The sequence below is a fragment of the Hemitrygon akajei genome, chromosome 16 (assembly GCF_048418815.1).
Source record: "Hemitrygon akajei chromosome 16, sHemAka1.3, whole genome shotgun sequence".
NCBI lineage: Eukaryota > Metazoa > Chordata > Chondrichthyes > Myliobatiformes > Dasyatidae > Hemitrygon > Hemitrygon akajei.
Genome location: NC_133139.1, coordinates 28427358 through 28449044, shown reverse-complemented (window position 1 = coordinate 28449044; position 21687 = coordinate 28427358). Strand labels below are relative to the sequence as shown.

Sequence of the window (21687 nt, the reverse complement as noted above, 5' to 3'; positions counted from 1 at the left end):
GCAAATTTATCTGATATGTGACCTGTGTGTCCCTACCCTGGCAGTGTTTGATCAGGCAGCATAGTGGGGGCTACAGTTTGTATCTGAGCTGCAATATCTCCAATACCTAAATGTTCCACTGCGCACATAATTCTCCACTTGACACAAAAGCAAGTGCCCCAGGACGATGAGTTAAAAGGTGTAGAAAGAATTTCTTGTGTACCGATTCCAGCTCAGCTTCGTGGTTGGTCTGCACACCGAATCGTGGGATGTCAGCAGAGGAGATCACGCTCAGGCTGTGCTTCAAGCCACTGATTTGTCCCATGGTCTCCAGTTCCTTCTCCCTGCCCCGAGGCACTTCCATTTCATGTGGTTTGTCTTTGAAAGAGCAGAACAGACAGTTGGAAAATATAAAGAGAAAGTGGTGCATTTCCATACTGGTTTACATAATTCCAGCAGACCCCAGGTGCTTCACAGCCAATGAGAATCACTTTGAGTTGGAGTCATACAGCATGGAAATGGTTCCTTCTCCCCAATCCATCCATGCCAGCCCTGGTGTCCACTGAGCTAGTCCTCTGGCCCGCATCCCTCCAAACCAGAGGTTCACAACTATTTTTATGCCATGGACACCTACTATTAACTGAGGAGTCCATGCACCCCAGTTTAGGAACCCCTGCTCTAAACCTCTTCAATCCCTACACTTCTCCAAATGTCTCCAAAATGTTATTATTGTATCTACATCAACCACATGCTCCAGCAGTTTATTTCCTATTCACATCACAGGCTGCATGAAGAAGTTTTCCCTCAGGTCCCTTTTAAATCTTTGACTTCTTAACTTTAAGCCTCTGCTCCTGGGCGGGGGGAGAACAGATTATGTGTGTTCATTATGTCTCTACCCCTCATGATTTTATAAGACTCCATAGGTCACACTCAGCCTCTTGAGTTCCAAGGAATAAAGTCCTAGCCTGTCAGACCTTTCCCCATAACTCAGGCCCTCAAATCCTGGCAACATCTTCTCTGCACTCTTTCTGGTCTAATGATGCCTTTCCTACAAGAGGGTGCCTAAAACAGTACACAATACTCCAAGTGCCTTCTCATCAATGATTTGATAAATTGCAACATACGTCCCTAATAAATGGCCTAACTGAAAGCTACTGTGCCAAACACACTCTTCACCACACTGTGTTATGGTCCGGTCCAGAGCCCGCACTCCGGGTCTTGATCTGGTCCGCAGACTCCAGACTCCGGGTCTTGTAGCCGTCCCTCCTTTCGCCCTTGAGCCCAATTAGTCACACCTGTGGATCATCGTGGCTTGTTGGGGCTCAAGGAGGCGCACCTGATGCCCATCGGCTGGTGGTGTACATAGGGGCTCTGGGACTGAGTGGAGTGGGGGTTGTCCTGCTTATCCTGTTCTTCTGGTTGCCCTGGCTTGGAGTTCCCCTTGTTAAAGATGAGTCCTTTGAGTAAGTCTGGCAGTCACCCTGGACCTAGTTCCCTTCCTATCCCTTGCCTCTGTTGGGCAAGCCTGGCCAGACTGCCATTGCCTGGTGGGGGACTCTACCCTTTTTCATCCCTTGCTGCTAACAGGTTGTGCCCTGCAACCTACCCAGGTGCCCTGTGACCTGCTCAGGCCCCCGTGTTCCTGCCTGGGAGGTCCAGGCCCTGCCTAGGAGGTCTGGGCCCTGCCTAGGAGTTATGTGGCCTGCTCAGAGGTCTCTGCCCCTTTCCATCCCTTGCTGCTAACAGGTTGTGCCCTGCAACCTACCCAGGTGCCCTGTGACCTGCTCAGGCCCCCGTGTTCCTGCCTGGGAGGTCTGGGCCCTGCCTAGGAGTTATGCCCAGTGAACTCTGGGATCCTCCTTGCCTGAATTCTAAGACTCTCCTGGAACCCCACAATCACCTTGAACGTCACCTCCCTCACGCACACCACGGTCTCCACGTCTTGTCTCTCGTTTAGTTGTTCCTGTCCAGTGCCTGTGTCCTGCACTTGGGTCCAGCCTCCTGTCCCCTTATGACACACTGTCTATCTGTGATGCTGCTTTGAGCAAACTATGTGTGTGTATATATAGTGAACTGCTGGAGCAATGGTTGATGTAGATACAATACCACTTAAAAGGCATTTTGATTAGTATATGGATATGATGGTGCCCTTATTCTGCCTGTCAAAAGTAACTTCCATCATGATGGTTAGTTTAGAAATTCCAGCTCCTTTTCCCATTGGTTAACTGATTGATGTCCAGTTTCAAATATCCTGTGTGTATATAGAGAACGTTTGTGGGAGGTTCCTCCACTCTCTCCCAGTGTTTAAGGCAAGCAGTGCACAGTCATTAGGAAGGTATGCTCTGCACTCACTTTGAACTAAGTATGTTTGTTGAATATTCAGCTTTATAGTGTCTGTAGCTTGGGGAACATGAACGTTCAGTCAAATTCTTACTGTTTGTAAATAGATGGTTAATATACTTACTCAAAGTCAGTGCTTTCTGTCTCACTGGCTAGGTCTGCAAACCTGATTCAACATTAATGGGGGGGGGGGGGGTGGTAAAGGGATCTTGTATTTCTAGGTTTCTCTGTTCCATTTACTCTATAACTGGTTTGATTTCCCACAATGCAAAAAAAAAACACTTTCAACTTATCCAAATTGAATGCTATTTGCTAATCTTCTATCTACCTATCTACCTACCTACCTACCCAAGATCTGTTAACTTTTGATGACTTTCTCCACTGTCTACGGAGAAAGTGGAACCTACTTTAGCATGATCCACAAGCTTACTAACTATGCCTTATACATGAGCTATAGTCACCTGCGTCAGAAATGCAGCTGGCAAATTGTTCACACCCAAATCCCATGAAGGCAAGGTAACAACGATCAGAAGAAATGTATTAGTTATGCTGATTGTCCTGGACGCTACAGAAAACTCCTGGGCTCTTTCTTGGAATTGTACCTTGTCACTAAAGACACTTGGAATAGTAGATGGGGATCAGCTTTTTTGACAGTAAGGGTCATTAGACTACATATTTGTGTCTAAGCCCATAAGTCAGACCTGAACACACAATCTTCTAATTAAAAGTGAAGCTCTTCAACCCACACAGTTTCTCTTATTGTGACCAATTTATAACTAATTGTGACTATTTCTCAGTTCTGAAGCTGTCTCCCTGGACGACGTTGGCACATGATGAAGGATCTCAGCCTGAAACGTCGCCTCTTTGCTCCTCTCCATTGACACTGCCAGACCTGCAGAGTTACCCCAGCATTTTGTGCTTATTACTCTGGAGTTCCAGCCTCTGCAGAATCTCTTGTCGCAGGTACAGTGGCAGGAGTTTACTGGCTTGGACAGAGGCACACTGGGTTTGGCAAGTCACACATCTACTGAAGTGGTGCAACGCTTGCCACCTGGTGTCCAGAATTCCAGGAAGAAGTCCCAAGAAATATTCAGGAAACCATAAGGGTCCAAACACTGAGTCCTCTATACAAACGGGAGTCTCAAAAGAGCAGACACATGAATGTAGTGGGTTAGAGTGGGGAAGGGGCTGGTCTGTGTTAGCCTCTTCTTGTCTAGTCCACACTAGTCAGTTCTGTACCAGGATGAGGTTCTCTTTTCGTGGGCATCAGAGAACGATCAGCGATGTCCTCCTTTTTCAAAGAATGGGGCTTTGTACGATGCTGCCCTCACCCACATTTCATCCATTCTCCGGACGTCCAGCTCACCCCATCTTCCCGCTGCCTTAACTGGAATAGAGTTCATCTTGTCCTCACCTACCAACCCATGAGCCTTTACATCCAGCACACCATTCTCTGCAACTTTTGCCATCTGGAACGGAACCTACCACTAAACACATCTTTATCTCCCACCCCCGCTCTCTGCTTTCCACAGGGATCGCTCCCCCGATTCCCTTGTTCATTTTTTCTTCTTCACTAATCTCCCAGCTAGCACTTATCCCTACAGGTGGCAGAAGTGCTACACCTACCCATTCACCTCCTCCTTTACCACCATTCAGGGCCACAAACAGGTGAGCAACACCTGTGAATCTGTTGGGGTTTTTCTTCTGCAACCAGCTTTCCTGACGGGGGCCTCCTCTACATTGGCGAGACCCAACGTAGATTGAGGGATTGCTTTCTTGAACACCTTCAATCCATCTGCAAAAAGCAGGATTTCCTGATGTCCAAACCATTCCAATTCTAATCCCCATTCCTACTTTGACGTCAGTCCACAGCCTCCTCTTCTGCCACAATGAGGCCACTCAGACTGGAGAAGCAACACACTATATTCTGTGTAGGAAGCCTCCAATCAGAAGGCATGGAATCGATTGCTCCAACTGTGAATATTTTTCCTCCTCCTTCCCTCTTCTTTATTTCTCCATTTAGGTCCCCCTCTTACCTCCTTCTCCTCCCCTGCCCATCACCTCCCCCTGGTGAGCCCCCTCTTTCCCCTTCTCCCATGGTCCACTCTCCTCTCCTACTCTTTACATTTTCTACCTATCACCTCCCTGCTTCTTACTTCATCCCCCCCCCCCCCCCCACCTCCACCACCCACCTGGCTTCACCAATCACTTTTTAGCTTGTATTCCTCCCTTCCTCCCCCATCTTCTTACTCTGGCATCTTCCCTCCCCCTTCCTTTCCAGTCCTGAAGAAGGGCCTTGGCCCGAAACTCTTTATTCATTTCCATCGATGCTGAGTTCCTCCAGCATTTTGTGTGTGTTGCTCAGTTCTATGAGGTCCAGGAAATGAGGAAAATGTTCCAGCACAACATCTTACTAAGTACATAAATCACCTACACCTTCTACAAACCTGCAACTTCTAACAATCTCTTATTTTATGCGTATGTTACCTTGTGCCTTTTACCTGTGAATAATTTTATGTAACCTATGTATAAACTACCTGAATTCCTCAATCAGCCTATAATTCACTCCCACTTATCAGTCTTTTATATATTAAACCTCAAAACTCTTTAGTAAGGTTTCAGTTTGCAGCTCAATCTCAGGCACGTGTTTCTCTATATTTATACAAATCAAAATCCCTTGATTAGAATGTCTGGCCTGTAACTTATGCTAAAGCATTCTTATCAAAAGCAACATACTGCAGATATTGGAACTCTGAAATAAAAACCAAGAATACAAGAATACTCAGCAGGGTAGGTTAAAATATTGAGTTTCAACGAGGTGGTTCCCAAGGAAGCAGGCAAGCAATTCTTCCAAAAATGCACACATCTTACAAGAGGACAAAAGAGGCAAAGAGTACAAGACTATAAATCATTAATTTTGCAAAGGGCTAGCATAGCCATGATAACAAAAATATCATACCTTTATGATGCAAACTATTATTTCATAATAATATTCCACCATGTAACCCCCCCTACCCAGCCACAATGGTCCTTTCAAACCTTAACCATACACCCGTTATCACTGAGATACAGAGCATGGAAAGAGGACATTAGGGCTAATTAGGTCAGTGACAACTACTGAGCACCCAGCTAGACTAATTCTACATTAATTCCTTCATTTCATTCAACCCATATTCCTCTCAACTCCAGCTTCCCCAGCAGATTCTGTCAATCCTCTACACATAAGGGGCAATTTACAATGGCTAGTTGACCTACCAATCCACATGGTGTGTGGGAGGAAACCAGAGAAATATAGGGAGAACATGCAAAGCCCAACCATAGGCATCAAGGGTCAAGCATGAACCTGGCTCTCTGAAGCTCTGCAGTAGCAGCTCTGCTATTGTGGGTCACTCTAACACTTACATGGGCCGAATGAGAAAAGGCATTATGGAGAGGAGTCAAACTCCTCCCCACCCCACTGGAATGGTATTCCTTCAGTATTGCATTGGAAGTCTCAAATTAAAAAAGTCTCAAGCGTCTGAGGTGAGTCACAAACCTGCCATCTTTTGTTTGAGAAGCAAGAGCAATACCCATACCATCATATCTGACGGTGTAAAACAGACACACACACGCATGGATACTGGTCACGATACTGTACTCACCTAAAAACGTGTTGGATATAAACTCGGAGACCTGATTTCCTGACCGGCTCATTTCGGATAGCTGCGTTAATTCGCGGTTCAGCATTCTTTTAAACTGTTGAGAGAAGCAATGCGATAAATGAAGGTGATGGCACCTCTGGTAACATTGGAGCACTCTTACTGAACAAAAGACAAGGAGTGCAGGCACTTTACTCAGGAAAAGATCTCAACACCTTAATATGTGAATTAGTTTAATCCAACTCCAAAGGATCCAATTCTCTCTCAGTCATTCCCATTGACAGAATATCAGTGATTCAAATCTTGACACATTCATGGCCAATGTAAAACTGCAATGGATTGAGTTCTTCCTCATTCGATGGAACTCTAATGGATAATCCCCCTGTTTATATATCACAATCCCAGTAAATCAAATTACTCCCATTCATAGCATTGCTTACAATTTAAGTAGAGGTAAGTCCTTTCTTGTTTTTACCCTGACACTGGAAACCTCAAGGATGCCAGAAAGCATTGAATTCCTAAAGCACTTTTCACTATTGTTTCGACAGGTGATTTCCCTTTAAGGTGTAGTCACTGCCAGGAATCCTTTCTACCTGCTGCGTACTGAATACACGAACTCTGTCGTCAGAAAGCAGTGGAGGCAGTTGTTAGCATATCTGCAGCTCTGACACCGGTTTGTAGACGGCGCAGGAATGGATGGATCTGGAAGCTTGTGGGAAAGTGGAGCCGAGCCGAAAGACCAGATCAGCCGGGATATCGCTGAATGGTGGTAGCCTGGCCTGAGGGATCTGTCGGCTGCTCACTGCCCTCATCATGCTTACATGTACGAGATACTGCTCTCTCCCTCTCACACACACACCGAGCTGGGTGCTAGCAGGCAGAGCAAGATGTTCCCTTTCACTTCTGGAACTCCTTATGCTGATCATGATCTTTGCACCAGATAATTATGATAAAATAAGCATAATATAAGCCACAATATCACTCTATATAAATTCAATTTTCAGGGATTTCAATCTGTCACCACCACAATGGTGCAGCTGATAGGACGGTCGCCTCACATCTCTGACTCCCTGGGGTCGGTCCTGCCCTATGGTTTGCATATGTCCCTGAAATCACACGAGTCTCCTCCAGGTCCTCCTGCATCCCAAAGAGGTGCAAGTGAATGGGCCGGTATTACTTGTTCCTAGTCTGTACGTGAGAGCTGGAACCCAGGAGGAGTTGATAGAGACGTAAGGAGAATAACAGTGAGGTTGGTGTAATGGGGAGTTTCACTGGGCTGACGGGCTTGTTTCTGAATTACAACACTCTATTGCTTGTTTTTTTTTTTTGGTTAGCTTTTATACTTTTACCTTAGTGTATTCTCAGCACAGACAGCAGACCTCAAAGCATTCCCTTACTTCCGTGGTGTCCTCGAATGTCACCACCCAGAGCCCTTCCACCTTCGACCAGAGGCTAGACTGATGGAGATCACTTTGTGAAGAAGCCGCCCCAAAGACCTACACGTACAGTCCCAAGATGCACTGCTTGTGGGCGCACAAGTTCACTTGCTCCACCCAGAGAGGATGGAATGAGGTGCCTGCCGGCACGGACCTTTACTGGCATTTTTGCCCCAGGGGCAAACCTCGCGAGAGAGAAGGAGAGAGCAAATTCAATAGTGTGAGCTCTTTAGCGTGTAGCTGAGAGAACAGGTAGGGTCTCAATGCTGGGCCCATTCAGCCCATTGTGCACCTTATGGTGGCAGACAGGAGGGTAGGAACGATTACTCGAGCAGACCCCTTTGTGGGTATGGGGGTGGGGGGGGTGAGGGAGAAGGAATGTGATGGGGATAGCTCAGTGGGCAGGAGGAAGGCCTTTGTACGAGTTCTGTATGAACCCTTCCACCGCACCCCACCCCAATCCCTAATTGCCACTGCACCACCCTCTACATTGCCTCCCTCTGTCCCAGCTCACCTTGTTGGACGCCATTTCACTGACGGAATGCCTGGTGTGCAGGGTCTCCAGCTGATCCAAGCACCAGTCCAGTTCCTCCAGCGTCTCGATGGCCAGCTTGTGGGAGTTCTCCTCTGGAGACAGACAGACACACAGACACTCAGGTAGGCCGCCATCACCAGAAGCACTTGCACCCATGATCTGACGCAGGGCGGGTAGTCTGCTCGGGCATCCCCCTTCATCCCTCAACTGTGGGGCACAGGGCGAGGAGACTCCATCTTCCCTAGCCGTGGTGCTGAAGGCAAGAGCCCCCCTTTCTCCATCAGGGCTGACCTCGCACAACCAATTAACAGGAACACCACTGCCTGGACTCAGAGGATAGAAGCTGTTTTTCCACATGCAAACTCCCAGTGCAGGTACTCTCTCTACGGGTCCTTAATAAGGTGGCTTCAACAATTCAATCTTCAGTATGTAAAAATATCTTTGGTAAAGGTTTTAAATCTCCTGCCCCCAATTGCCTTTTTTTTTGGATTAATTCAGTCACTTTTCAATTCTGCTGCTGGTCGTTGTTCAGGTTTGACCGTCTCTACGTCGAAAGAAATCCATAGGTGCTGCTATCTGACCGGTCAGTCAGGAGACGGATAGAGCTCCGGGTATCCCGCTGACCGATCAGGAAGCGCATCCAATCCACAGCGGGAGGGGAGATCCCCAAATCCTCCAAGCCTGCTTCCCAATGCCTGCACTGGACAACTGCTTCTCGTGAATGAGCACAGTTTACTGGAAAATCAGACATGGAGCAGTACGGACTGGCAGGTCCCGATCTGGAATCGAAAACTATTAGACTCGCGGGCACCTTGGACAAGGCTCGGGTGACAGAATGAACTGCAGAGATGTGACTCCCCCCTCCCGCCCCCAGCCTCATCTCAGCAAAGATGATGGGCAGATGGCCGAGGAGGGGCCTGTGGTTTGAACTCCTGGGCTCGTGACGCAGAGCTTTGTTAATAAGGCAGTAATCCAGAGATAGAACATAAAACAGTAAAACACAGGAACAGGCTCTTGATATCTGTGCTGACCCTAATGCCAAATTAAACCAATCCTATCTGCCTGTACATGATCAATATCCCTCCTCTCTGTCTGTTTAAACGCTTCTTAACCAATGCTATTATATCTCCTTCGACACCTCCCTGTGTTCTCGCAAACTCCAAACAGTCAGCAGAGGAACAGAGCCCAGGCTGAAGGTGCCAGAATAACATTACACTAACCACCATGGATAGGTACATGGATGAGAGGTATAGAGCTCTACGGTCCGGGTGCAGATAGATGGGACTAGGCAGAAGGCTAGCACAGACTTGATGGGCCGAAGGGCCCGTTTCTGTACTGTGGTGCTCTATGACTCTATGCTCTATTAAAAATAAAATCCTTGTAAATCTCCTTTAAACTTTACTCCTCTCACTTTAAAGCAATGCCCTCTACGATTTGACATTTCCACTCTAGGGAAAGAGTATCTACCCTATCAATGCCTCTCATCTTTTTGTAAATTTCCCACTATTTGAGAAATTTCAATTTCAATATAAACCTGGACTGAAAAGCTAGTATTGCTAATGGTGATCAGGAAACAAGCAGTTTGTTGCAAAAACCTTCTGATTCACTGATATCGATTGAGGAATGAAGCCATCTAACCTACCCCATTTGGTCTTTATATGATCCCAGAACCGTGGCAAAGTGCCCTCTGAAACAGCCTAACTATTAGCGATGGGGGATCGAATGCCAGCCAGTGAATAAGAAGTAATCCAGTGGCCCATGAAAAGGGAGATGGACGGGGAGAGTGGGAGCTCTGAAGTGGGCCTCCCTGCTTTCTAGTACAACACCCACTGGTTGTCAATACATCCCCGTGAGTCAGGGTATTGAGGCAGGACGCAGGAGCACAGCCTCTGGGACAAAGGGAAACATTTCACCAGAAGGCCACAGAGCCAAGGGAAGGTGGCATACATCAAGAAATCAACTAGACAGATGTTGAATTGTGGAACAAAACCCGCTTAACAGTAGCGTAGCAGTTAGCGCAATGCTCTTACAACTCAGAGCATCAGAGTTCAGGGTTCCATTCCGACATCATCGGTAAGGAGTCTATGCACCTTCCCTGTGGAATGAGTGGGTTTTCTCCCGGTGCTCCAGTTTCCTCCCACAGTCCAAAGACAAACCAGTTAGTAGGTTAATTTTGTCACTGTAAACTGTCCCAAGATTAGGCTAGAGTTAAATCGGGGGTTGCTGGGCTGCCCAAGCTAAAGAGCTGAAAGGGTTTATTCCACACTGTATCTCAACAACTAAATCAATAAATAAATGTCAGTCGCTCCATGGGAGTTTCAAAGAAGGTATTTGGCCAGGAGAGCAAAACTGTATTTTTGAAAAATTATTTTAAGGTTGATGGTGTGTTTGAAATGTCCATTATTTCTTCTGTCTCTATGTCACCTGCAAATTACTCTAGCATAAAATCTGGTGAGATTTACAGTCTGCCAATGCACAGGACACATTTTTCATCTTATCGCAGACATTCCCCTTGTTCTATCTAGTTCCTGCCCCACCTTCTCTATTACATACACTAATTTGTTTTCTCTCTTCTCAGTTCTGATGAAGGCTCTTCAACCTGAAACGTTCATTCGTTTTTCTTTGCATAGATGCTTCCTGACCTTTTTTCCAGCATATTTATTTTTATTTCAGTTTTCCAGCCTTTGGGGATTTTTTTTTGGCGTTTTCACATGAGACATGCCCCATCTTTAAAGAAAGGAAAGCATACCAATCCCGAATCTCAAAGAAAATATCTGCCCCACCACTACAAAATCGGAGACTGATTTTATGGATGCAATGTATCGTTGTGAACTTGTAATTGTGTATCTTCTATCGTCCCTTTACTCTGTCCAGTCAAACACTCCCAGGACTGGCACAGCGTGGTTTAGATATTGAGTAAGGCTCTCTCAGAACAGGTTTGTTCTGTTAATCACCCACATGCACAGGTTATATCTACAGTTATCCAAAAGAATACTTTGGATCAGCAAGTGAACTGGGTTGTGGTCTGAATGAAATGTCATCAGAGCTGGGCAGATGGAGGGGGTGGAGGGGGGAGTGGGAATGGCTCCCCAAGCAGACTGTCAAAGCCATTTGGCAGAATCCCTCATTACCAAAGAACTAAAATAATTTCCAAAGCCTTTCCCGGTTGGCATTGAGAAACATCCACCCCATTAGATCATTCAAGTATGAGCTCAATACTGGTCACACCACGTATTCCCGCTTGCGTTGGAAATACGAGCAGTCCCCTTCCCCTCAGAGAATGTGTCTTTGCAGTAGCACCTGGAAAGTGACGCTTGTGCTGGGCAGTTGTGTAACACTGACCTCTGTGTTGTGAGGACTGTTCCCGGGGACTCACACTGACACAAGAATTGGCTGCTGCAAGGAAACTACCAACGCAGTGTAAGCAATGCCAGGAAATTGCTAATATTCCAGAGGAAGAGGTTGCCCATGACTCAGTGCTGTAAGCTGCCCGCTTGAAACTCTAGGATACATGCTGGGGCAGGTGGGAGGGGGTGGTGCTGAAACTGGGGTGCAGTCAATGCAGGTTAGGACCTCCCACTATTGCACAGTACTTAACTGAACCCTGTAATGAAATCCATGCATTATTTGCCTTAAAGTTGCAGATGAATGATAACTGATAATGATAACCACTAATTTAAGTAACAGGAATAATATATTAAGAAAATGTTAACTTTAATGTTCTATAATATGTGTTTTTTTGATATTTCAATGAATGAATTACTTTTTAAAATAAAAAAATCTAAACATTTAAAGACATGAATGGCAATTTCCCCTCACATCCTGAATGAGTCTCTGATCCTCCATCACTACGTTTACCCCTTACCACCTCTCCAGACCATCACAGACTGTGTGCTGTGTGTAACTTGTCCTTTTGTTACCTCCAGATTCCACCATAGAGTCACAGCACAGAAACAGGCCCTTCAGCCCATCTAGTAGTGTTTCTCTGCCTGGTCCCATCTACCTACACCCGGACCATGCTCCTCACATTCATGCACCTACCCAAATTTCCCATAAGTGCTGCAATTGAACCCACACTCGTCACCTTCGCTAGCAGCTCATTCCACACTCTCACTACCCTCTAAGTGAAGAAGTTCCCCCTCAGATTCCCCTTTCACCTTAAACCTCTGACCTCTAGTTCTAGTCTCAGCCTACCCCAGGGGATAAAGCCTGCATGTATTTGCTCTATCATAATTTTGCACACCTTTATAACATTTTCCCTTGTACTTTACCAGCCCAGGGAATAAAGTCCTAAACTATTCAACTTTTTCCCATATCTGATGTTCTCAAGTCTCCACAATGTCCTTGTAAATTCCCCTGCACTTTTTCAAGCTGACTGATATCGTTCCTGTACGTAGGTGAACTGAACCAGAACCAGAACAGATTCGAATGTATTGTGCTAACATTCCCCTCCGATGAGGTACATTTATACCTGGGGCTCTTTCATTTCCACCCGAGGAGAGAGTCTGAGGTTTGGTTTAACTTTTCATCTGAATGACATCTCTTCCAACAGCCACGTGCATCTTCAGCACCAATGCTAGCCGCAGCGACTGATCAGGATCAAAACTATGACCTTTTACACCACAGAGACAAGAGTTTGCCTCACCCAATTAAACTGATACCTACAGGCGAGAAGACAATGAACCCACCATGGATGAGCTCTGAGACTCCGCTGTTCAATTTAATTTGCGGCTGATGGATTGCACAGGAGTGCTGGGTACGTGTATATTTAGTAACCTAACTGTCTGACAGCTCCCCCAGGAGCCATGAGCCACGTTATCGCTGGGGCAAACTGCAGATTGAGCAGCGCAGAGCCATACTTGGGCTTAAACAATTCCCTTTACTGAAATGATTAAAAGCTGCTGCCACTTCTCTCGGGAGGGCAAACCAAGGATAATTTGATGATTTATAGGATAACCTGAGTTTCTCGAAGGGTAATTATTGCAATTATCATTGCTCCGCGGTTTCAAGAAGGCTCTTGTGAGGATGCACGTGGAATACTGTGTATTCTGGCCTGGTCGCTGTAAGGAAAGACATGTTTGTGGAGGGGGGAGAGGATTGTAAGAGTGGTTAACTTGGTCCTCAGGATGGGTGGATGTTGTTTGAAGTGAGATTGGCTCCATTTTCTCTTGGGTTTACAAGAATGAGGTGCGATCCCAACCCCACATACTAAACTCTTACGGGGCTCGGCAGGGATGATGCTCACGCTGGTTTCTTGATCTCAAATCAGGGAGGAATCACAGACAAAAAAAAAGAAAAAAAATCGGTAGCCATCCAGTCAGAGAAGAAACAAAAAGAAATTTCTTCACCCAAACAGCAATGAACTTTGGAATTCACTATTCTGGAGGGCAGAGTTGACTTAGTTGTTCAGTACATTCAAGACAGTGGTTATTAGATTTTGGATATTAGAAAGAATCAGGGGACATGCGATAGGCGTGGAAAGAGGTGCAAGGGAAAAGTGACCATTTGGCCACTCGAGTTTGTTCTCCTTCAACAAGGGACATTTATGAATAGCAGAGGAGGTTCAATGGGCTTCTATTTCTATACTTTAGGTAAATCCTGTTGCATTCCACTCAGGTGGAAACATATACATGACACAGACTTTGATCTTGGGCGAAATTTGTGATTTTCCATTTGATTGTTAGCCCTCACAAAGAAGGAAATGTCCACCATTAATCTCCAGTTTGTGCTAAGTTAAATGATCTCGCCAGAACAGCTACACTGGGGGAGTTGCTGGTGGGGGACAAGTGGGGCAAGGTGGTGCTTGCAGAAGAAAACCAGGAGTCTGAGGACAGTCGGATCTGTTTTGGCTGTGAGACTGAAGGCAGCTGTTATTTGACCTTAGAGGATACCCCAGCTAATTCCCACCCCATGCTCATCTCACACATACAGCGTGCTTCCAGGAGCCTCCGGGAAAAGATCAGGGGTGGGAATTCTGCTTTCATTTCTGATCTCGAACCAGGAATGCCGAGGCTATCTGTGGCTTCTCTTGCTGCTTTGTGTGTGGTCTGCTAGGTCAGCACACACCCAGGGTGAGAGTCATCGGTGCCCCCGGTGTGGTTCAGTCCCGACTCCAGGCTGAGTGTTTGCCACTGAGCCAAACCCAGCTGTGGAAATCTCGGGTGCTGCTATTCCGGGGATAACGGTGGCTGGTCTGGCTGCCCGCTTAGTTTGTTACAGAACTCCAGAAAGTTGTGTGAGATGGATAATGAGACGCAGTGTCACAGATGGACCCCAAAATTTGCACAAGAGTGTCTGCAGATGCTGAAAATCCTGAGCAACACACAGAAAAGTAAGCATGCAGGTACAGCAGGCAGTGAAGAAAGCTAATGGCATGTTGGCCTTCATAACAAGAGGAATTGAGTATAGGAGCAAAGAGGTCCTTCTGCAGTTGTACAGGGGCCCTGGTGAGACCACATCTAGAGTATTGTGTTCAGTTTTGGTCTCCAAATTTGAGGAAGGACATTCTTGCTATTGAGGGTGTGCAGTGTAGGTTCACGAGGTTAATTCCCAGGATGGCGGGACTATCATATGTGGAAAGATTGGAGTGACTATGCTTGTATACACTGGAATTTAGAAGGATGAGAGGGGATCTGATTGAAAAATACAAGATTATTAAGGGATTGGACACACTAGAGGCAGGAAACATGTTCCCGCTGATGGGTGAGTCCAGAACCAGAGGCCACAGTTTAAGAATAAGGGGTAGGCCATTTAGAACGGAGTTGAGGAAAAACTTTTTCACCCAGAGAGTTGTGGATCTATGGAATGCTCTGCTTCAGAAGGCAGTGGAGGCCAATTCTCTGGATGCTTTCAAGAAAGAGTTAGATAGAGCTCTTAAAGATAGCGGAGTCAAGGCATATGGGGAGAAGGCAGGAACGGGGTACTGAATGTGGATGATCAGCCATGATCACATTGAATGGCGGTGCTAGCTTGAAGGGCCGAATGGCCTACTCCTGCACCTATTGTCTATTGTCCATAAAACACCGGAGGAACTCAGCAGGTCAGGCAGAATCTGTGGAGGGAGATGAAAAGTCAGTAATTCAGGGCAAGATCCTTCATCGGGTCACCTAATGAAGTCCTGGTCAGAGTCCTGATGAAGGGTCTCAGCCCAAAACGTCGACTGTTCATCCTCCTCTGCTATACCTGCTGAGTTCCTTCAGCATTATATGTGCATTGCCCCACAATTTAAACACTGGGGTTCCTCAGGAATGAGCTGTGATGAAGTTCCCACTCTCACGATTGTTTAAATAAGGGATCAGGACAGCTGGCATTGACTTTCCTGGCGGGCAAGGAATCTGAAACTGCAACGCGGGCTACCCCACTGATAGTACGAGATTGCTAATAATGAAGCAACACAAGGCCAGTCTACAGAGCAGAACATTACCCCTTTAAATAGGCAAAGGAGGAGTGCCAGGAACTGCTCAGTGCTGTGTGAGGATTTGCGAGGCTTTAGACTTGGAAACTGTCCGGTGTACACTCCCCAGCACCTCAGCATGGAAAAGGGTTAAGCTGGCCGAGAGGTGTCGGCGTGACTGCCTGGGACGGTGGGGGAAGGGCAGCTGGCATGGTAAACCAACAGCTGGGAGCAAAGAACCAGCTTCTGGAGTTCTTATTAATGGCCCTTTGCTGACGTCAATCAGATGGTTAACATACTGACTGCAAAATGAGAGGCAGCCCTTGTGTGGGCTCCCCAGGTACACTGGCAGATGGTGGAAGGAAAACCCGACCTGGAATTTACTGCTCTGAACCTGGAATGAAGACTAGGGGCACGGAATGACTGAATCCGATTCCTGGGTTTTCTTGAATTTGTCGATGTGAACTCAAAGCCCAGAAAAGGGATTCACAATGTACCATCTGTAGTTCTCCCAACCCTGAGAGAACAAATTGTGGTTTCAAAGCCTGACTCTCGAGGCCAGGGTGTTGAAACTTAGGCTGATGTTTCAGTGTAGTCTGGAAGGAATACTACACTGTCAGAGGTGTATCTTTCGCTTGCGATCTTATCCTGAGACCCCATCTGTCCCCTCAAATGGATGTAAAATATTCACTGATTCAGAGCACAAGGGAGTGTGACCTGATGCCATTATCATATTAGGATTGGTAACCATAAGCTCTGGGTTGTACGGAGGAGAGAGGTGAAGAGATTTAAGGAGGCAATATCCAATATTATAACTCAGGCATCTGAAAGCACGTGCCAACGGTGCAGTGAGCAACGTGAGGTATTAATTAAGAGCCCACAAGAGGAGGAATGCAGGGGTCGAGGGATTTCAGGGCTTGAGAAGATTACAGAGGAAGGGAGGTATTTGATAAACAAGGATAGGAACTTTAAACAAGGTACTGTGTCGTCTCTAACAAAGAGGAGCTGACAGGTTGTGAGAAGGGCTAGCAAAATCCTTCTCATCCCACCATAACCGGAAACTGTCCTTAATCCTAATCCATTGCCATGACAGGGTAGAGTGGGGTACGTCACCAAACTTGGTGAAATATTTGTCCAATTAAAGATCAGAGGTGCCAGCCAATTGAGTCCCAGTGTTAACAGTGGTGATGGTGGAACTTGTGGCCAATGGGGCTACTGCAAGTGAAGCGCTTCTTAACTTTTCCAACTTAAAGGACCCTTCACCCCACCTCCTGCCACTGTACAGTAGAAGTTCCCACATGTCCTATCAGTGAAGAGATGAAAATCCCATGTGTTCAAATAGGGCAGAGATTCTTTACCAATCAGTGTGTTCATTTCTGACATATCACTAGGGAAGACACCAAGGAGATTAAGAGGTGATCCATCAACACTGTATAAAGATTAAAGTAAGCTACTCAGGTAAATTGAAGGGCCTTGGATTGCAGCCACAGCGATGGATGGGGCTCTGGGTACGTGTAGCTGAGCTGTGCAAAATTGTAAAAGACTTTCAAATTCCACTGGAAGGACTGCAAAGGATCAACAAACACCCAAACAGGGAGGGAATGAGAAATATTTTTATGCAGCCAGTTGGTAGTCTGGAACATGCTGCCTAACAGGATTGTGGTTGCAAATTCAACAGGAACATTCAAGCAAATACATGAAAAGGATTGTGAGATGGAGCAAGACAATAGGACTGATTGAGGGCACTTATTCAATGAGCCAGTACAGGTCCAATGGGCCAAACGAGCTCCTCCTGGGAAGAATCGCTGGGGTTGAGAAAATAAAAACTTGCAAAAGTAGCTGCTCTTGCCCCGCAGGGTCAGGGCAGTCTGCAGGAAGCTCACAAATTCGGAAGACACAATTCAAACTGACTAGCTCAATCCATTGCATCTCTCCTCCACCCTCTCACAACCTTACATCTCCTGGAGTGCGGACGTTCTCTAATGTTACACGGATGCAAAGACCACCACATTCTGTGCCTTTGACCGTCGGGCTATTCTGAACCTCTGGACAAGGGTGGGAGTGAAGGTGGTGAATCACAATGGAGTCTATTTCCAAGCACCACAGTGGGCTGATGAGTGCCACAAGGTTCAACGTTGTTGAACATCATTTCCAGAACACAAGTGTAAATAACTGTTACTCCAGATCCGATGCAGCATAAAAAACACAGTAAAATAAGGAACACAATAATAAAAAAAACACCATCTTATGTATTTACACTTACTGCATATGTACATAAGAGAGCTTATATATATAGATTGATAGTAATACAGAGATTTGAGAGGAAGAGAAAGGAATCTCCCTCCAGGTCAGCGGGATCCAATCAAGTCTTTCACTCACCGTGTGGGATTGGCCGAATGACCCCTGGGCTGCATCCTGTCGATCGCCAGCTAACAAAGGAAGAAGGATGGATGAGAATCTTGTCCAATGCCAAGTGCCCTCATGCACACTCTCAGGTTAACCTTAAACCTCCCTCATGGAAAGAGGAAATGGAACCTCCCGTTAAAGGCGACTAGACTCCTGGGTCTGACAGAGTGCAGATAGACACAAAATAAAGCTTGCTCTACCCGTCCCTCCCCCATACACTCTCAGGCACACACAGTGCTGACTACAACATGGGTTGGATGCAACAGATTTTCCTTTACATTGCCCCGTAAAACATTCCCAGAGTAGTAACAGGACCAGTGCAATGAAAACACCCCCTTCAGTGTCATGTAAACGTGCCCAGGGGAAGAACCTTCTTTGACTTCCTTTTGAGAGCCAGGCAAGGTATGGGTTTAGTGGTTGTGAGAGGGTGGAGGAGAGATGGAATGGATTGAGCTAATCAGTTTGAGGCTGTATCATCTGAATTTGGATGCAAGATACACGAATGAAATGAATTCAAGAGTTTTGAGGCACCCTTAAAAAATCCTACACAGAAAAATACATTTGGCAAAATGGAGTTTCTGAAGAAAATGTGATCAAAAATAATATATTAAAATTATTTGAGAATGATAATGTATTATTAACTAGGAGTAACATTCACCCCACTCTTTCTAAGACCAATAGCTTTTTCCAATATTCTGTTCTTTTGCTCTGGTCCCCATGCTCAACGTAACCTAACAACAAGTGTGGGTAAATAATAAACCACTCGGGCAGCTGCTTCTGTCAATACTAGTCCTAGTTTATCCACATCAGCCACTGCATGGAAATCCAAGAGCAGGAAGCCCCTGTTCTGCCCCCTTCCCCAGCCCCGCTGTGGACAGCCTAATCCTCCGAGCTGAGAGCCAGGTCAGCGCTGACTGCAAATTGCAGCTGGAGCAGTTAGGCTGGATTCAACACTGTGATCTCCAGGTTCCACCTCCGCTGGGCGAATCAGTCCAGTGGGGACGGAGGGGAAGGCCAGGAGCGGTCATGGTCACGGGGAGCTTGTTGTTGTTGTCTATCCATCAGAGAGTCTCCAGTTTATATTGGTAAGCGCGGCCCATGTTGCCTCAGTTGGCTCCTGGGTGCATTCCATGGGTCCCATACTGAACCAGGGACGTTATCAGGAGCCGAGGGGAAAGTGCTTGGAATGTTTCTCAAATTGCTTGACTGAAGTACCTGAACAAGTGGGTGCCCCCAATGTACCTTCTCCGCACCAGCCCAGAAATAAAACCCTTACTTGCTCTTCACTTGATCCTGTAGATTAGTCAGGTTGGCAAAATTATGCCTCACGGTCCGTAAACTGGCCAGCACCTGGGGGGAGATGGCAAAAGAAAACATAATTTACCAAAAAATAACCTCAGATCAAGAGTCAGGCAGTCCATGCAAGCAAATTTCCCTCGGTATTTCTCAGCTAGTTTATGGAAGACTAGAGAGCGAGGAGAGAGGTTGTTTGTGGGGCGAGAGCCAGTCATGACCCAATGCTCAATCGGGTGAGGTTTTGGAAAGCAACCTATGGGTGATATCATTGGAATCTGTGCCTCTGCATAGCAGCAGGGACTCCAATTACAGTCCCAGTCCAAACGAGTCCTTAATCTGTTTTCTCTTTGCTGCTTCCTTTTTGCCCTGCTTCTATTGCCTTTGCCTCTGATTGAGTACAAGTGTGGTATTAACCGACAGCACTCGCACTGAAATCTTGTGCAAGCACTCAAAACACAAACATAGGCCAACATTCGAGTCGAGTACTCAGGGAGTACCACACTGTCTGAGGTGTCATATTTTGAGTGAGACATTAAGCCATGCCTCTCCCTGCTCTCTCAGGTGTTTCATCTCTGTGAAGGAAAACAGGGTTGGAATTGCCACTGCACCTCAGGTAGAACGACTGAAAATCTTGTTATTTAGTGACTATCTCTTAGAGATGTGTGAGAGTTTGCTACGTATCAATTGGCTGCTATCATGCTAATAATGACTACATTTCAAAGTATTTCACAGGCAGTAAAACTAGTTGCAACATGTACAACAAGCTGGATGAACTCAGCAGGTTGGGCAGCATCCATGGAAACGAACGTAGTAGAAGAAGGCAGAATCATGAGAGAGGTGATAGGCAGCTGGAGGAGGAGGCAGAGTGAAACTGGGATGTGGGAAGGGAGGGGGAGGGAATTACAATTACATTCCTTCTTCACCTTTCCTGCCTATCCCCTCACTGCTTCCCCTCTCCACCCCTTGATCTTTCCCCTTACTGGTTCTTCACCTGGCACCTACCAGCCTTCTCCTCCCCACCCTCCCCCCACCTTCTATATAGGGCCCCTGCCCCCTCCCTCTTCAGTCCAGACGAAGGGTCTCGGCCCGAAACGTTGACTGTTCATTTCCACGGATGCTGCCCGGCCTGCTGAGTTCCTCCAGCGTGTTGTACGTGTTGCTAAAACTAGTTGCACCATGTTCAGATCGTGGAAGGTGCTAACAGTTGCAGGAGCGAAGCTGTGCGCATGCTCAGCAAGCAGGACTTGCAGAATCAGGATGAGAACCCCACACGTACAAGGAACCAGTTATCTGCACATACTCAGGATCTGTTCCAGTACATACACTGTGATCTGGACAGATTCAAGATCAGATATAGCCAAACTCCAGTTACCTTTTGACAGTCAAATCCGTCTGTAGGATTGGTGTCATCTAAATCTATGGGCAAACTGTGTGGCCTATCTTTGTTGTTAGACTGAGGCTCAAGTTCAGGTCCAGGCACAGACACGACTTTGGGCAGATAGCTTTCTGATCTGTAGCTGCAACAGCAGCAAATTCTAAGCATGTTCAACTCTGTTATAAAGGACCCGTGTTTCCTAGCAACCTTCAGATGAAGTCATATGCCAATTTCGGAGCCTATGATTGGCTTATGTTCAGGTGTGTAGAATTCTTGATTGTTCTCCACTAGGTAGGAATAGTTAATTCAGGTTATTCTGACCAATCATAAGGCTGATTCTATATGGGTACAATGATGCCACATAAGTTTCTGACATTGACATTCTATGAAGCAGTTAGAGTGGGCAGCAGGTAGTGGAGTCTGAAAGCACAACAGTAATGGGCAGTGTGGCATCCTTCAATGCACTTTCATTTTATAATTCTTTAGCATTCTAAGTCTCAGAATGTTTTGAAAATCTCTGAAAATCAAGACGACAGCAGTCTAGTCTGGGTGTTATGCTCATGCTCAGCCTTACAGACTGTGGGAACACTGCCACGTGTGGTGCATGGTTCACGAAGAATGATTTTCAGCAGCTGTTTACGAGGAAACTAGCGATAGGCAATAAACACTAGCCTTGCCTGCGATGCCATAATTACCAAGAAATGAATTAAATAAAACTATTACTTCTGAATCTAATCTTCATTTTCCACTAATCTCCAAAGGAGGTTGCTGGCAAGTCAAAGGACAGATCAAATCTGTCCAAACTGATTTCCTGTTTTGTTTGAGAAATCATGAATTGACTGGAGCAAGGACCTTGAAGATGTGTGCAGGCTTATGCCACCAGGAGATCAGGTTACAACAAGTTAATTTTACTTTACAGTTAGCAGGAGACCCTGTACTGACCAGGACCTTTGAATCATACTGGATGGACATGGGGTTTGAAAGTATTTCTGGAGATCCATGTTAATCTTTTACTTGTTTCTTCAACGTGTGAAAAAGTTGAAGCATTTAAATGTTGCTTTGACTAGCATCCATCGAATTTGTGTATGTCAAGAATTTGAAAGCTTATATCTGTCCTTGGACTTCGTGTCATTGCTAAACCATTAGCACTTGGATTAAGAAAACACTTCCACTAGCACGTTCACAGAATGGAGCAGCTCTTGAAATTAGGGCTGAGATAGCTTTACTCTGTATCTTACACTGCCTTTGCCCTGGGAGCGTTTGACGGCATGGCACAAAGGGAGTTTTAC

At 46.2% G+C, this 21687-nt stretch overlaps 1 protein-coding gene across 7 annotated transcripts in view; it reads right to left on the bottom strand.

The window, feature by feature from the left end:
• The window catches only part of LOC140739897 (3',5'-cyclic-AMP phosphodiesterase 4C-like), a 287627-nt gene that overhangs the window by 20490 nt on the left and 245450 nt on the right, over positions 1-21687 (bottom strand). For all 7 annotated transcript variants that reach the window (XM_073068546.1, XM_073068549.1, XM_073068548.1 and 4 more), the window contains 5 exons: positions 19004-19077; positions 17701-17750; positions 7908-8020; positions 5961-6054; positions 203-357 (listed from right to left, as the gene is read on the bottom strand). In XM_073068546.1, the coding sequence (XP_072924647.1) occupies positions 203-357; positions 5961-6054; positions 7908-8020; positions 17701-17750; positions 19004-19077 (486 nt within the window). The remainder of the gene's footprint in view (positions 1-202; positions 358-5960; positions 6055-7907; positions 8021-17700; positions 17751-19003; positions 19078-21687) is intronic.